Source organism: Canis lupus, chromosome 27 (assembly GCF_003254725.2).
Source record: "Canis lupus dingo isolate Sandy chromosome 27, ASM325472v2, whole genome shotgun sequence".
NCBI classification, from domain to species: domain Eukaryota; kingdom Metazoa; phylum Chordata; class Mammalia; order Carnivora; family Canidae; genus Canis; species Canis lupus.
This window is the reverse complement of record NC_064269.1, coordinates 37,337,152-37,354,058: the sequence shown is the minus strand read 5'-3', so window position 1 is coordinate 37,354,058 and position 16,907 is coordinate 37,337,152. Positions and strand designations below refer to the sequence as shown.

At 42.3% G+C, this 16,907-nt stretch overlaps 2 protein-coding genes across 10 annotated transcripts in view; one reads left to right on the top strand and one right to left on the bottom strand.

The window, feature by feature from the left end:
• Nucleotides 1-16,907, bottom strand: part of DPPA3 (developmental pluripotency associated 3) — a 69,743-nt gene that overhangs the window by 49,511 nt on the left and 3,325 nt on the right. For 3 of the 9 annotated variants that reach the window (XM_049102420.1, XM_049102424.1, XM_049102422.1), the window contains exon 2: nt 7,762-7,834. The exons of 3 other annotated variants lie outside the window; for them this stretch is intronic. The gene's annotated coding sequence lies outside the window, so the exon portion shown is untranslated. Of the gene's footprint in view, nt 1-7,761; nt 7,854-16,907 lie in introns of those variants that run through there. 3 more of the 9 variants (XM_049102425.1, XM_049102418.1, XM_049102421.1) reach the window with 3 other exon arrangements.
• On the top strand, nt 4,842-8,513 carry GDF3 (growth differentiation factor 3). The gene is made up of 2 exons (XM_025472019.3): nt 4,842-5,191; nt 7,622-8,513. The coding sequence occupies exons 1-2, from the start codon at nt 4,924-4,926 to the stop codon at nt 8,449-8,451; spliced, it is 1,098 nt and encodes a 365-aa protein (XP_025327804.1). The 5' UTR covers nt 4,842-4,923; the 3' UTR covers nt 8,452-8,513.

Sequence of the window (16,907 nt, the reverse complement as noted above, 5' to 3'; positions counted from 1 at the left end):
CCTTTTTGAATTTCTGATTTGGGCTGAAAATCCAGAATCACAATGTTTTTGTTTGTAAAATCCTTAAAGACAATCCAATTCAATCATGTGATTTTATAGGTAAAGAAAGTGAGGCCCAGGGATGCCTGGGTGGCTCAGTGGTTGGACGTCTGCTCAGGGTATGATCCCGGGGTGCCAGGATCGAGTCCCATGTTAGGCTCTCTGCATGGAGCCCGCTTCTCCCTCTGCCTCTGTCTCTGCCTCTATCTCTCTCTGTCTTTCATAAATAAAATCTTTAAAAAAAAAAAAAAGGTGAGGCCCAGATAGGTTAACCCTTTGTGACATCTCAGACCATTTAAATCTTTCTATTTAAAAAATTTCCATGCCTGGGTATGTATCAAAATGCTGACACTGAGTGAAATAACCAAGATTACACAGGCCATTAGAGGAGCTGTGATTAACTTAGGTTTTCTGACTCTTGCTTGATTTGGTGCTTTTTCTTGCTATATATAAATTGCTATATTGCATACCCTCAATTATTTTCTTTCCTTGATTATGTCCCCTTTCATAAGTAAAAATGATAACAATAATTAATACCAGCTAATTTTTATCCAGTAGGTCAAATGACAAAACTAAAACAGGTTAGTAACAAGTTTGATGTCTTTTTTTTTTTTTTTTTTTGATGTCCCTTATTTAAGAGAAAACAATCAAGGATTGGGAGAGTACAGGCCTCACAGCAGAGGGACACTCTTCTCTAGGGATTGGTTCAAGTGTCGGGTTTTTTGTTTTGGTTTGTTTTGTTTTAAAGATTTTATTTATTCATGAGAGACACACACACAGAGAGAGGCAGAGACATAAGCAGAGGAAGGAGAAGCAGGCTCCATGCAGAGAGCCTGATGTGGGGCTTAACCCTGGGACCCCGGGATCATGCCCTGAGCCAAAGGCAGATGCCCAACCACTGAGCCACCCAGGTATCCCTGCAAGTGTCGGTTTTATGGAGCTTTAGAAGAAGCAATATGAAAACAAGGCATGATTGGCTAGGAGGTTGGGGATTTCCTTAGAAGGCTAGCAAGTTCTACTTTCTTTTTTTTTTTTTTTTGCAAGTTCTACTTTCAAGGGAAAGGTGTGCTAGCTAGCTAAAGCTGAGTTGAGGATTGTGATTGATGTATGTTAAGTTTTCTTTGGTAGGTGTTTCCATAAACGCAGGCTAACTTAGATGTAGGTTTGTGATGTGGGCACCAGGCCCCTGGGGTGGCCTAAATTTCATGGGTCCCAATATACTAATGAACTTTATCAAGTGTCTTCAATGGCAGACATTGAACTGAGCATTGAGTACACATCATCCCATCAGATTTCCTCAGCACCTTAGCAAAGAATGTTTTATTCTTACTTTACAGTTGAGTGACTTGGTCATGATCACACAACTTCTAAGTGATGGAGCCTGAATTTAAACCAGTTTGTCTGATTCTGACTTTAAGAAAAGTTAAACAAGGAAAAACAAAATGCAACTGACACTTATTGTTGAAAACAGGTAGAGATTATAGATTATTTTAAAAGTGCTAACTTTTCACTTTTTAGAATGCCAGCAGGAGGAGATAGGAGAAATGGAAATGGAGAAAACTTGGCTATCCAGAAGAAGACGACCTCTGGAAATAGCACTGATCCATTTGATCATTTATTTATTGCCTAGATATCTCCTGAATGTCTACTACCTGCCAGACACTTACATGGGCTGTGGAGATACTTAGAAAAAATTACACAGTGAAAATACTTAGATGGAAACACATGATTCCAATTCCCCAGAAGTATATCATCTGGGAGGGACAGAGGTAAACGACACAGTGAGATGCACTGTAGGAAGCGCTGTAACCGGTGCCCACTTGAGGTTCAGTGGGAGAAAGAAACCTCTACATCTACTTTGGTGAGTCAAGAGGTTTTTGCAGTGGAAATAAACTTTGAACTTGGTCTGGGGCAAGGCTCTCAGATGAAATGAGCTCACAGGGGAACGACAAATAGATCAATATCATTATAGCATTAACACTGCCGATGGTGGGTGGGAGGAAATGAGACTGGCTGGTGATAGTGATGTGGGAAACAAAGGCAAAAGAGATGTAACTTAAATGAAAATCTCCTTACAGCTTACAGCCCACTGATAGGTTCCTGGAACATGGACCAGGGAATCCAAGGCTGCCTTAGTATCTTCAAATTTATTTTATTTATTTATTTATTTAAAGATTTTATTTATTTTTCATGAGAGACACAGAGAGAGAGACAGAGACACAGGCAGAGGGAGAAGCAGGCTCCATGCAGGGAGCCAAATGTGGGACTCGATCTCGGGACTCCAGGATCACACACTGGGCTGGAGGCAGATGATTAACCGCTGAGCCACCCAGGAGTACCCCTTCATGTTTAAAAGTAACCTGATTGGGGCACCTGGGTGGCTCAGTGGTTGAGCATCTACCTTTGGCTCAGGTCATGATCCCAAGGTCTTGGGATCCAGTCCCACATCAGGCTCCCCGTGGGGGGCTCTGCTTTCCCTCTGCTTACGTCTTTGCCTCTTTCTCTGTGTCTCTCATGAATAAACAAATTAAATCTCTAAGAAATATAATAAAAGTAACCTTATCTTGGCACAGCCCACCCCTCAAGGTCCTGAAAGCCTTGCTTCCAGATTCCTTGGAGACTTGCGCTATCCCTCACCCCCACTAATTAAAAAGTATACAGTCTGTCACTCCTCACAATCCCAGGACAGTTCTTTCTGCCCACAGGTCCCGTCCCATGAGCAGGGAAGGGGTGAAGGTCTAGACAGGAGAGATAAGAGGCCCCTGACTCCTGTGACTGGGTTCCAGAACTATTTCTGGCAGGTAGAGATGTCGAGACTCAGCACAACAAGAGGTAAGGGGACAGACGGCACAAGAATCTCAAGGCCACAAGCTTCCCAATTGGTTCTCAAGAAAAGACTGCCACTAAAAGCCCTCAGTGGAACCCTTCAAGACCCTCTCACTCCAGAGAGCTTTTTCTTTCCTTTCTGCTCTCACCTCCACTTGATAAACGTTTACTTCACTTCACCTTTTGTGTCTGCGAAATTTACTCTTCACTCTGTGAGACAAGAACCCTGGAATCCTGCAACAATATGGGTGCCAGACCAATACAGTCTTTGAATGCCAAGCTAGAGTTTTGATTTTATCCTGTAGATGATGGGAAACTATTATTATTACTTTAAGATTTTATTTATTTAAGAGGGGGGGGGAGCAGTAGAGGAAGAGGGAGAAACAGACTCCCCACTAAGCAGGGAGCCCGATGCGGGGCTCAATTCTAGGACCCCAGGATCATGACTTGAGCTGAAGGCAGAAGAGACATTTAATCAACTGAGCCATCCAGGTGCCTCAATGGGAGACTATTATATATTAGACACAACATTTTGTTTTTCCTTTGAGGGAAACAAGGTTTTAGAATAGGTGGTATAAAAGAATGTAAAATAAAGTTTCTGTTCTCAAAAAGCATGAAAATTAGTTTGGCAAGAAAGCAGCTAATTCTTCTATAGCATTTGGAAATCTCCTAAGGGGTTTGTAAAATGACAAAATACAACACCAGAAATTGATGTGTGCTGCCATAAACTCAATAACCTCCATGCCTTTCCACAGTTGTTCCTTCAGCCTTGAATACACGATTGTCTTGCTGAAAAATGTCTACCTCATCTTTGAAGCTCTCTCCTCTGGGAACACTCTATGCTTGCCATTTGGCAGGCGTTGTGCAGAACGTTTTAAAGACATCATCTTTTCAGAGTCCTATAACAAATTAGAAGGTCAGCTTTTCTTTTCAGGTGAGAAAACAAAAACTTCAGAAGGTGAAGTGGCATGCCCAATTACATATAACTAAAAAGTAATGGAATCAAAATTAACCCAGTCAGTCCAATTTTTGACTTTTAATCAGGAAGGGCCAAGTTAGGGCCCAGGTGGCTCAGCGGTTTAGCCTTCAGCCCAGGGCGTGATCCTAGAGACCTGGGATCGAGTCCCACATCGGGCTCCCTGTATGGAGCCTGCTTCTCCCTCTGCCTGTGTCTTGGCCTCTCTCTCTCTCTGTGTCTCTCATGAATAAATAAATAAAATCTTAAAAAAAAAAAAAAAAAAAAAAAAAAAGGAAGGGCCAAGTTAGGGGCGCCTGGCTGGCTTAGTTGGAGGAACCCCTTGATCTTGGTGTTGTGAGTTCAAGCCCCATGTTGGGTGTAGAGATTGCTTAAATAAAACTTTACGTAAAAAGGAAGGGTAAAGTTAGGTGAACAAAATTCAATCCCTCTTAGAGCTGAAAACAGTGTAGATTGAATTCCTTGGGTGAAGTTTTCTCCTCCTTTTTAAAAAAATATTTTATTTATTTATTTATTCATGAGGGACACACAGAGAGAGGCAGAGACAGACAGAGGGAGAAGCAAGCTCCTAGTGGGGAACCTGATGTGGGACTTGATCCCAAGACCTGGGATCACACCCCGAGCTGAAGGCAGATGCTCAACTGCCGAGCCACCCAGGCGTCCCAAGTTGGGTTTCCCACATCGTTGTGGATATGGTCTAATGGAAATCCACCTATGTATTTGTCAGTGACAAGACTTTGCATTTTTCATTACTATTCTAGCACCTTACCTCAAAGCCTTACACAAATAGATGCTTAATCAATGTTTGTTAAATGAATAAATGCATGTATCCTTTCCCCTCTGTCTACCGCTGACAAACCTCAAATTTTTGTGAACTTTTGAGGGGAAAGAGTAGAGGAAAAGAAGAGAAAAAAAAATTCGATGTCCTTTCACATCCAATTGCCTTTGAGAAGCTGGGAAGAGAGCAATTCACACTTGATAATCTTACATCAGATAAAATTAGCAGCACTTGAATTGCCAGGCAGTCAGGCGCTAAGGCTCTCTCCATCCCAGCTAGCAAGCTTGGTCTCAGTTCAGAGGCCATGATTCCTTCCCGGACTGTCTTGGCTCTCCGCCTCCTGTTAACTGTGGCTTTGGCCCAAACATTCCAATTTCAAGAACATGTCTTTCTCCAATTTCTGGGCTTAGACAAAGTGCCTTCACCCCAGAAGTTCCAACCTGTGCCTTCTATCTTGAAGAAAATTTTCCAGGATCAAGAGGCAGCAGCGATCAATGGGGACTCCCAAGATGTATGCTACATAAAGGATCTTGGTATCAGTGGGAACATACTCCGACTTCTCCTGGATAAAGGTAAGGAAATTAGAGTGCTTTCTAGACAAAGGTGTGGCAGTAGATGGAATGAAGAAAGAAGGACAAGGTCACAATTACCAAGGGGTTTGTAGAAGGCCTTGTGCTGGTAGTTTACATATTTTATCTCATTTAATCCTGACCACATCCCGAGATTCAAAAGGTAGGTTTTCTTATCAGCTTTTTAACAATAAGGAAAGTAGGTCTCAGACAGTAGGTAACCTGTAAGCTATTCAAGATCATACAGCCAGTGTGTGAGCAAAGTCAGGGTTCAAAACAGGTTTTTTCTGAACCGACCCTTTTGTACTACAGGTAAGGGGGTTGGAGTGAGGGTGCAATTATGGCTCAGGTATCACTCTTCAGCCCACAATTTATGCATTGTGGTGCCTTTGATATGGCAAGCAGGGGGCGGTGAGCATTTGGAGTCCAGTTTGCCTTGGGGACTCTTGCTTCCGGTCTCCACACCTCCCCACTACTTTTAGATAGAAATGGCTTGTGATTTGTGAGTACAGAGCACTGATATATATGCCATTGTCATGCCCTTCAGATGAGGATCTGATTGACATTCTATAATTTGTCAAACTGACACCACCCACCAAAATTGCCTAGGCTGACGGTTAAAAGTAGACTAAATAAATAAATAAATAAATAAATAGTTGGTTCTCCTTACCGGTTCCTGAGCCTCACTCTCCCACCCAATTCTTATTCAAAGCCAGAGATGGGTGTTGTAATCTGCATTTCTGTAAAGCTTCCCAGGGTCGGGGGGTGGGGATCAGAAGAGGAATGGAGAACCCCGATTGGTTGGTTTTACAGTAACTGGAGAGAAAATTTGGAAAATTTGAATACTTATTTGTCCTGGAAGCATTTCTGGGATACCTACTATGTGCTGGGAACTGTGTTTGGCTATGGGAATATAGAACTTAAAGTCTGCCTTTTAAGAGTTCATAAATGATAGAAGAAAAAAATTTGTAAAAAGGAGATAGAAAAACATAAAACTGCCACACTTTATGCTAAGTATTATTATGTTAAAGACTCTAGGCCTTGGGGGTGGGGGTCCAGGCACAATTCCTGGAGGAAGGTTAAAAGTTATGGGAAGCTAGTTGAAGAGTTTCCTTGGAAAGAGTAGAAAACAGCCATGCAAAAACTATGATTTTTGTGGTGACCATAATCCCATCAAATGATACAGGAAAGGGCGTAATTTTGCCATTATCCATCCCTAACCTCCACATAGAGAAAACTATTATAAATAGTTTATACATATATTATCCCAGACTTTTTTCCTTTGTGTATATTTATGATAGAAGCTTGTATTTTTTTTGATAAATGGGGTCATAATTACTCAAGTATTATGACTATCTCATACAAATCAGAACTAAAGGTTATAATTTATCTCACTTTATTTTTTTATTTTTTATGTCTTAAAAATTTTATTTATTTATTCATGAGAGACAGAGAGAGAGAGAGGCAGAGACACAGGCAGAGGGAGAAGCAGGCTCCATGCAGGGAGCCCAAGTTGGGACTCGATCCCGGTTCTCCAGGATCACACCCCGGGGCTGAAGGTGATTTACTTGAGAGAGAGAGAGAGAGAGAGAGAGAGAGAGAGAGCATGAGGAGAGGTGCAGTGAGAAAAGGAAGCAGACTCCTCACTGAGCAGGGAGACTGATGTGGGGCTCAATCCCAGGACCTGGGATCATGGCCTGAATTAAAGGCAGGCACTTAACTAACTGAGGCACCCAGCCACCCCCAGCCTAGAATGTTCTTTTTGTTGTTATTGTTAAAGATTTTATTTATTTATTTATGAGAGACAGAGGCAGAGACAGAGGCAGAGGGAGAAGCAGGGTCCATGCAGGGAGCCCAATGCCGGACTCGGGATCCCGGGATCACGCCCTGAGCTGAAGGCAGACGCTCAACCGCTGAGCCACCCAGGCGTCCCGATCCTTTTTTTCCACCTAGAACGTTCTTACATTTTTGTGCCATGGGTCCCTTTGGCCTTTCTATTGAAGCTGATGGACCCCTTCTCAGAGTAATGGCTTACATACCTAAAATAAAATATTTAGAATTCCCAAAGAAATCAATTAAGTATTACAATACATTTGTAAAAATATTTGAAACCAAATGTGTGTATAGTAACATACATGGATGCTAGAGTTCTGTGAAAATAAAGAAGTAATTCTTTTTCCCATCCAAGTTCATGGACCTTCTAAATTCTATCCAGGACCCCTTGGGGACCTGTGGATGTGAAGATAAGAAACTCTGGTCTCAAGTGAGGAGTGAGAGGAACAAATCCTTCCAATGGTAGGGTTTGAGTAACTCACCATTTTCTGCCCTTATTTTGTATATGTAGATATCATATAACATTTGACACTTCTATCATCTAGGTGGATATGAAGTCAAATATGTTATGGTGACTCTCACTTCTCTGTTCCAATTCAGGTCTCTTTCTTTACTCCAAGAAACGTCCCCAAGCCTCCTCTTGCCTCCAGAAATTCCTCTACTTTAACCTCTCTGCCATTAAAGATAAGGAGCTGTTAACAATGGCCCAACTGGGCCTGGATTTGGGGCCCAACACTTACTATAAGCCAGGACCGGAACTGGAGTTGGCTCTGTCCCTGGTTCAGGAGCCTCACGGGTGGGGCCAGTCCATCCCTAAACCAGGTAAAATGCTTGTATTACAGTCAGTACCATGGCCTCGAGGTGTCGTCCACTTCAACCTGCTGGATGTGGCTAAGGATTGGAATAACAACCCCAGGAAAAACTTAGGTTTGTTGCTAGAAATACTGGTGAAAGGAAACAGAGACTTTGTGGTGAATTTTCAGCTTCAGGACACCTGTGCCAGACTGAGACAGTCCCTTCATGCTTCCCTGCTGGTGGTGACTCTCAACCCTGAGCAGTGCCACCCTTCTTCCCGGAAAAGGAGGGAAGCCATCCTTTTCCCTAAGGCTTCTTGCCAGAACCTCTGCCATCGTCACCAGCTATTCATCAACTTCCAGGACTTAGGTTGGCACAAGTGGATTATTGCTCCCAAAGGGTTCATGGCAAACTACTGCCATGGAGATTGTCCTTTCTCACTGACCACCTCCCTCAACAGCTCCAATTATGCGTTCATGCAAGCCCTGATGCATGCGGTTGACCCAGAGATCCCCCAGGCTGTCTGTATCCCCACCAAGCTGTCCCCCATTTCCATGCTCTATCAGGACAATGATGACAATGTCATTTTACGACATTATGAAGACATGGTGGTTGACGAATGTGGATGTGGGTAGGCTGTTAGAAATAGAAGGAGTGCCCTTACAGTAAATCTAATAAAATTAGAAACTTGGTTTATGACTTCTTGGATCTAAAATAACAATATATTTATGTTTAAATTTTGTCTTCTTGGAAAATCCATCATGATTAATGATCTCCCTAATTACATACACACACGGACACACACACACATTCAGCCCTAATGATCTAACAGTCATGATGTAAATAGGGAGATATTAAGTATAATTTATGCTAATAAATTAGAAACTGTCTTCCTAGAAAAAAAATAAATAAATAACAGAGTCATGATGCACTTGACAGTATGTTAGACTCTAGATAGGAGACTGGCATTTATTGGTGGCCTATTATAGGCAGGCATTAAACTGTGTTTTACCTATAAACATCATTACAGGATGTTTTTTGAGGTAGGCCTTATTATTTATACTTCATAGATATTGAAGGTGAATAACAAATTTCCCTAAAGTCATCAACTTTCCCTGGCAGATCTCACAGGCTAACAACGTTACTTTTTTTTTTTTTTTAACAATGTTACTTTAAAAAAATTATTTTGATGAGCATCTGGGTAGCTGGTTAAGTAGCAGACTCTTGATTTTGACTCAGGTCATGATCTCAGGATCCTGGGGTTGAGCCGAGTCAGAATCAGGTTCCACGCTCAGGGGGGAGTATACTTGAAGATTCTGTCTCCCTATTCCTCTGCCTCTCCCCCTGCTCACGTACACACGCTCTCAAATAAATCTTTTAAAAAATTATTTTGAGACAATACAAAATAATAAGAAAAATATGATCAAAACTGTACCTGATATCTACATTTCCTTCTGGTCCTTTATTGTTATATATGATTATTTTTAAAAGATTTTATTTATTTATTCATGAGAGACACAGAGAGAGACAGATACAGGCAGAGGGAGAAGCAGGCTCCTCACAGGGAGGCTGATGTGGGACTTGATCACCGGACCCAGGATCATGCCCTTTGCCAAAGGCAGATGCTCAACTGCTGAGCTACCCAGGTGTCCCGTTATATATGATTTTTATAGCTCAGATCACACTGTACATATAATTTTTTAAAAGATTTTATTTATTTATTCATGAGAGACACAGAGAGAGAGAGAGAAGCAGAGACACAGGCAGAGGGAGAAGCAGGCTCCATGCAGGGAGCCCGATGTGGGACTTGATCCCCGGGATTCCAGGACCACGCCCTGGGCCGAAGGCAGGTGCTAAACCGCTGAGCCACCCAGGGATCCCCTGTACATATAATTTTGTATCTTCCTGTATTCAACCTTACCATAGGACTTCTTTTCATATCACCAACATCTACATAGTTCTTTTAATGGCTGTATTATATACAATTAGATGATTATTTAGATACATATTTTACTTAAGAAAGTTTATCATTGGGCATTATTATATTGTTTACAATTTTCATGGTGGAATACTGTTATGATTCTTTGTATATCATTGTCCATATCTTGTCCCCACTTAGAAAAATTTTAGACATGGAATTACAGAGTCAAAGGCATAAATTGATTTCCATAATTAATAGAAAATATACTGATATGAAATATGCATATGTTGTAGGGTAAAATGCAAAATTCACACAGACTTCAAGTACAAAACTCTAGACTTTGTAGGATACTTGGAGTTGTAGCAGGAAGTAGGAGTTCACTCATCTTTCTTGTTGAGAGAACTAAAGCAGAAGTTTGTGAATCACTGCTTCATTTAGTCCCTTTTTTTTTTTAAGATTTTATTTATTTATTCATAGAAACACAGAGAGAGAATGAGAGGCAGAGAACACAGGCAGAGGGAGAAGCAGGCCCCATGCAGAGAGCTCAACGTGGGACTCGATCCAGGGTCTCCAGGATCATGCCCTGGGCTGCAGGCGGCGCTAAACCGCTGCGCCACCAGGGCTGCCCAATTTAGTACTACCCTTTTTTAATGCCATTTGTCACTATCTTATGTCAACTTCACCACTCTCACCTGGATTATTGCCACAACTTTTAACTGAATTGTGGTTTTATTTTTAAGTTTTTAAAAATGTCAATTATTACAATTTAACTATATTACAAATACACATATAGATGCCCACATAATATTCCCAGTCTCTTTTCCCATTCTCGTAATGAAACCACCATACTGAAGTTGATATATTTTTAAACTATTATTTATTTATTTATTTATTTATTTATTTATTTATTTACTTATTTCAGAGAGAGAGAGAGAGAGAGCACAAACATGAGCATGGGGAAGGACAGAAGGAGAAGCAGAGTCCCCACTGAGCAGGGAACCTGAGGTGGGACTCAACCCCAGGACCCTGGGATCATGATCTGAGCTGAAGGCAGATGCTTAACTAAGCCACCTAGGCACCCCACTGAAGCTGATATGTCTTTCCCATTCTACAATTTGAATACATGTATTTGAAATCATAAATAGATAAATCATTGCTGCATAAATACGTAAACTTTATAGAAACAATATTGGAGTATATTTTTCTACAACATTTTTTCCCTCTACTATTTCACATATAATTAATTTTCCCCCTCTGCTGAGTCATAATCCATTACATGTATATTTCACAATAGATTTATCCATTATTGAACACTGGAGGCATTCAAACAAACTGCTACAATCATTTCAATAGGATGGACACAAAGTCTCTTTGCAATCTCCTTGTCCAGCCGGGACTTCCTTGTAGCACAGCAGTGAAGGGGTAATTATAAGGAGAAGGGACTACAGAACTTGTAGCAACTCTGAATGCATATCCTTGAACACAAACAGAACTGATCGATAAAAAGCACCTTGTCAAATGCCGTTTGAACCAGGAACACTGTTCTGACAGGTTTTGGGGAGATTGGCTTTAGACATACCATTTAGAACAAGTTAGTGGAACAATCAGGATGTTGCCAACAATAGTAACTATGTCAATATGTTTACAGAAGTACTTTCAAATTATATATATTTTAAGATTTTATTTATTCATGAGAGACACAGAGAGGCAGAGACACAGGCAGAGGGAGAAGCAGGCTCCATGCAGGGAGCCCGATGTGGGACTCATCTTGGGGCCCTGGGATCATGCCCTGAGCCAAAAGCAGACGCTCAACTGCTAAGCCACCCAGGTGTCCTGCAAGTTATACTTGTTGAAGAAAGAGCTAAGCTCAGTGTAACAGAAGATGGTTGTTTTGGTAAAGGTGGCAATGCTTTGGTGGGGCTTCTGCAGTGCCAGCATTCTTGGTAGTCCATTCAGGCTTGAACAAGTGAATCTGATTGGTATAGACAAAATTCATAAAAATTCACCTGCAAACCAGTCATCAATATGTGAGTTTACAATAAGATGCCAAGGGAAGAGGATTAGCCAGCATAGTATGTTTGATTGAAAAGTACACATGGAAAACAAGTTATCGTAATATATATTTTGGAAATCAGAGGAAGGGAATTAGCTAAATGATCTAAATGGCGAGATTTATTAACCTCCAGATGCAAACAGTAGAGGAATTGTAGTCATTTCAGATCATACCCTCCTATTAACATTCTTTTTTTTTTTTTAATTTTTATTTATTTATGATAGTCACAGAGAGAGAGAGAGAGAGAGGCAGAGACACAGGCAGAGGGAGAAGCAGGCTCCATGCACCGGGAGCCCGATGTGGGATTCGATCCCGGGTCTCCAGGATCGCGCCCTGGGCCAAAGGCAGGCGCCAAACCTCTGCGCCACCCAGGGATCCCTCCTATTAACATTCTTTAATCAGTCTACAATATGCTTGCTTGGATAATGGCTTTCTTATTTATAATATCACATGCTAAGCTTTGTTTATTGAGTAAATAAGCTGCTCATTTGATTGGGGTGACCCCAGATTATGTTGGACAAACATTATAAATCATCTTGTAGGGCAGTTTATTTCTGAAGAAAATGATCTGGTTGTTTTTTTTTTTTTAATTTTTATTTATTTATGATAGTCACAGAGAGAGAGAGAGGCAGAGACACAGGCAGAGGGAGAAGCAGGCTCCATGCACCGGGAGCCTGACGTGGGACTCGATCCTGAGTCTCCCGGATCGCGCCCTGGGCCAAAGGCAGGCGCCAAACCGCTGTGCCACCCAGGGATCCCCGTATCTGTTGTTTTATTTCACTGAGGGACGCCTGGGTGGCTCAGTGGTTGAGCATCTCTCCTTTGGCTCAGGGCGTGATCCTAGGGTCCAGGATGGAGTCCCACATCAGGATCCCTGCAGGGGGCCTGCTTCTCCCTCTGCCTGTGTCTCTGCCTTTCTGTGAATAAATAAATAAAATCTTTTTTTTTTTTTAAGTTTCATTTCATTGAAGTGATATTTATTTTTATACACTATCATTTTTTGATGATATATATTTACTGAACTTTAGGATCAGCATAACAATAACTTCTTGAACAGTATGTTTGAGGGCAGCCCTGGTGGCACAGCGGTTTAGTACCACCTGCAGCCCGGGGTGTGATCCTGGAGACCTGGGGACCTGGGATCGAGTCCTGCGTGGGGCTCCCTACGTGGGGCTCCCTACGTGGGGCCTGCTTCTCCCTCTGCCTGTGTCTCTGCCTCTATCTCTCTCTCTCTCTGTGTCTCTATGAATAAATAAAATCTTTAAAAAATAAATAAATACAGTATGTTTGGGGGAAAAACCTGGTTATTCAATCTTCTCCTTGATTGAGTTCTAGGTAAATAGAAATTTACTGTAAATGGCACACCTGGGTGATTGAGTCAGTTAAGTGTCTGCCTTTGGCTCAGGTCATGATTCCAGGGTCCTGTGATTGAGCCCTATGTGGGGCTTCCCCACTCAGCAGGGAGTCTGCTTTTCCCTCTCCTCCCCATCTGTGCTCTCTCTTCTCTGTTTCTCTCTCTCTTAAATAAATAAAATCAAGGAAGAAAGAAAGAAAGAGAGAAAGAAATTAAGAAATTTACTGTAAGGACTAGTTTTGGTAAAACAGGTAATCTGATCCAAAAGTGCTTAGGAAAAAAACCCACAAAACTGCTTAGGAAATATTGAATTTGAGTTTTTTTTTTAAAGATTTTATTTATTTATTCATGATAGACATAGAGAGAGAGAGGCAGAGACACAGGCAGAGGGAGAAGCAGGCTCCATGCCAGGAGCCGGACGTGGGACTCGATCCGGGACTCCAGGATCACACTCTGGGCCAAAGGCAGGTGCTGAACTGCTGAGCCATCCAGGGATCCCCTGAATTTGAGATTTTATTTTATTTTATTTTATTTTTATTTTTTTTTAATTTTTATTTATTTATGATAGTCACAGAGAGAGAAAGAGAGGCAGAGACACAGGCAGAGAGAAGCAGGCTCCATGCACTGGGAGCCCGACGTGGGATTCGATCCCGGGTCTCCAGGATCGCGCCCTAGGCCAAAGGCAGGCGCCAAACCGCTGCGCCACCCAGGGATCCCTGAATTTGAGATTTTAGAAGAGAGATGGACAAAATCAAAATGGTTTCTTTAAATCAACTGGCATTAAAATATTAGAACAGAAATAGTAGTAATTATAAAATGCCATCATACCACTGTTAGTGGTAATTTTTTTTAAAGATATTATTATTATTTATTTATTTATTTATTTATTTATTTATTATTTATTTATTTGAGAGAGACACAGAGAGAGGCAGAAACATAGGTAGAGGGCAGCCCCGGTGGTGCAGCGGTTTGGCGCCGCCTGCAGCCTAGGGCGTGATCCTGGAGACCCTGGATCGAGTCCCACGTCAGGCTCCCTGCATGGAGCCTGCTTCTCCCTCTGCCTGTGTCTCTGCCTCTCTCTCTGTGTGTGTCTCTATGAATAAATAAATAAATAATCTTAAAAAAAAAAAAGAAAAGAAAAGAAACATAGGTAGAGGGAGAAGCAGGCTCCATGCAGGGAGCCCAATGTGGGACTCCATCCCGACCCTGGGATCACGCCCTGAGCCAAAGGCAGATGCTCAACCCCTGAGCCACCCAGGCATCCCTGTTAGTGGTATTAATCAAAGTATTAGAACAGTGAAAATACTAAAGAAGGAATACTTTCAGACTAGAATGGGGGGAAGAAAAACGGAGGTGTGAATAAAATTTAAAGTACTCATTAAATAATAAACAATTGGGTCTATGTTATAGTAATTCTTTGACATGGAGCATGTAATTAAGTAGAGTCTTATATCTGCAGAGAATCCTCTGCATTTAAGGGAAAAAATTCAATCTCTCTCAGAACTCCTTGACTTCTCATTTCTCTGGGGCCTTTCAACTGCCTTGGGCTGCTTTATTGGTAGGAAAGTGAGCGCTGACCTCGGTGAGTTATTGTCACTAGGGGTGGGGTGGCAAAAGAGTGTGGCCTACAGAAAACCACAGAGTGGTTGGAGGAACAATGCTGAGGTTGGTCAGCTGTACAAAAGGCCAGTACATCAGTTCACTCTTATACATATATATTTTCCAGAATTTCTGTCTCTGTCCCCACACCTGTCATCCCGATGAGGAGAACAAAGGTGAGAGAAATGGAGCCAAAATCAATCTCCTTATGAAGCAGGAGAGCTTGGTTCTTGTCTCATGGAGTTAAAGGATGAATCTCTCAGACAAAGGAGAGTGAGTAAATCAATAGTTTATTAAGTGAAGATATAGAGAACACTCTCAGGAGTGAGAAGGGTCCTGACAGGGTTGCCACTGTAGGTTTTTTAGACTGGTCTTTTATTGAAAACTTGACCGGGGAGCTTGCAGCCTTGAGATTCTTGTGCGGTCTTGGTTTGAGCAAGGACTGTTGAGAACACCCTTACTGACTGTGGTCTGGTCATTTTCTGTGATTACATTGTGGCCACCAAAGAAAAATACACCCTAACATCTGGGGTCAGGCGGTCTGGTTTATTCCCTTATCTCTGGTTTTCTTATATCAGCATTTTAGAAACTTTGTTGTGTGAGCCTGATTCCATGGCCCCCTATCCATCTCTCCCTGCCTAGTCCTGTCTCTCACCCACTTACAGCTTGCAGCCCAGTGACAGAGACCTGAAATGTGCAGAGTGTGACCTTCCATGAAGAACCCATGGCTGCCTTAATGTCTTCATGTTTATGTTTTATTAAAGACTAGAAGAAACCTTATCTTAACAGCAGCTGGCTCCTCAAGGTCCTGAAGGCCTTGCTTCTAAATTCCTTAGAGACCTACACTATCCCTAACCCCGGCTAACGAAAAAACATATAGTCACTTCTTACAATCTCACTGCAGCTCTTTCTGCCCATGGGTCCTGTCCCCATGCTATAATAAAACCACCTTTTTGCACTCTAAAATATCTCAAGAATTCTTTCTTCTTTCTTTCTTTCTTTCTTTCTTTCTTTCTTTCTTTCTTTCTTTCTTTCTTCTTTCTTCTTCTTCTTTTTCTTTCTTTCTTTCTTTCTTTCTTTTCTTTCTTTCTTTCTTTCTTTCTTTCTTTCTTTCTTTCTTCTTCCTTCCTTCCTTCCTTCTTCCTTCCTTCCTTCCTTCCTTCCTTTCTTTCTTTCTTTCTTTCTTTCTTTCTTTCTTTCTTTCTTCTTTTTTGGGGGGGTGGAGGGTTAAAGATTTTTATTTGAGAGAGAGAGAGCATGAGCAGAGGGAGAGGGGGAGGGAGAAGCAGACTCCCTGCCAAGCAGGGAGTCCCACCTGGGGCTTGATCCCAGGACCCTGGAGTCATAATGTGGGCGGACACAAATGCTTAACCAACTGAGCCACTCAGGCACCCCAAGAATTCTTTCTTGACCATTGGGCTCCTTGATCCCGCATCAGTCCTTTCCCTGGAGAACACTGGTCCTGGTGCAGAAGGCCCAGATGGCCAGGGGCGCGCCAAGAGCCTGGTCGCTTGAGGTCAGTAGGGAAGGGCACAGGCACTGTGACCACGCAGCGTCTGTCCTGTTAGCCTGGCAGCCTCAGAGCAGCTGCTGCAGCGAGTGGCTAGCCAGCCCAGGAGAAGCCCAGTTTAGAGCAGATTGTTCATGCGACACTGGTGCTCTGGGTCGCGGGGAGCAGCACCTGACACTGGCCACCAGGCCTTATTTCCCAGGACCTAGTGCAGTAATTGGCATGTAATAAACAATAACTATCGGTTCTGGGGGACAGGGGGTGGCCACAGCCCAGAGAACTGGTGACCCCTGCCCCCTGACTCCCAGAATAATCATTTCAGCTATTTAAAACTTTTTTTAAAAAATATTTTATTTATTTATTAATGAGAGACACACAGAGAGAGGCAGAGACAGAGGCAGAGGGAGAAGCAGGCTTCCCACAAGGAGCGCCATGTGGCACTTGATCCCAGATCCTGGGATCATGCCCTGAGCCCAAGGCAGATGCTCAACTGCTGAGCCACCCCGGTGTCCCCCTAATCATTTCAGCTATTATCACAGAGTTTTCTGTGCTTTGCTTGTGAGTAGAATACTTGGAGTCGCTAAGCTCAAAATAAGATGTTGGCTGGTCCCAGAGACAGAGGGTAGCCAAGGTTGCAACTGAAAAAAGGTTTGG

What these genes read in the sequence shown, in the direction of transcription:
- GDF3 (XM_025472019.3), top strand. Translation starts at nt 4,924, where the DNA reads ATGATTCCTTCCCGGACTGTCTTGGCTCTCCGCCTCCTGTTAACTGTG. An exon ending in CCGACTTCTCCTGGATAAAG is followed by an intron (nt 5,192 to 7,621) that starts GTAAGGAAATTA and finishes GTTCCAATTCAG; the next exon opens with GTCTCTTTCTTTACTCCAAG.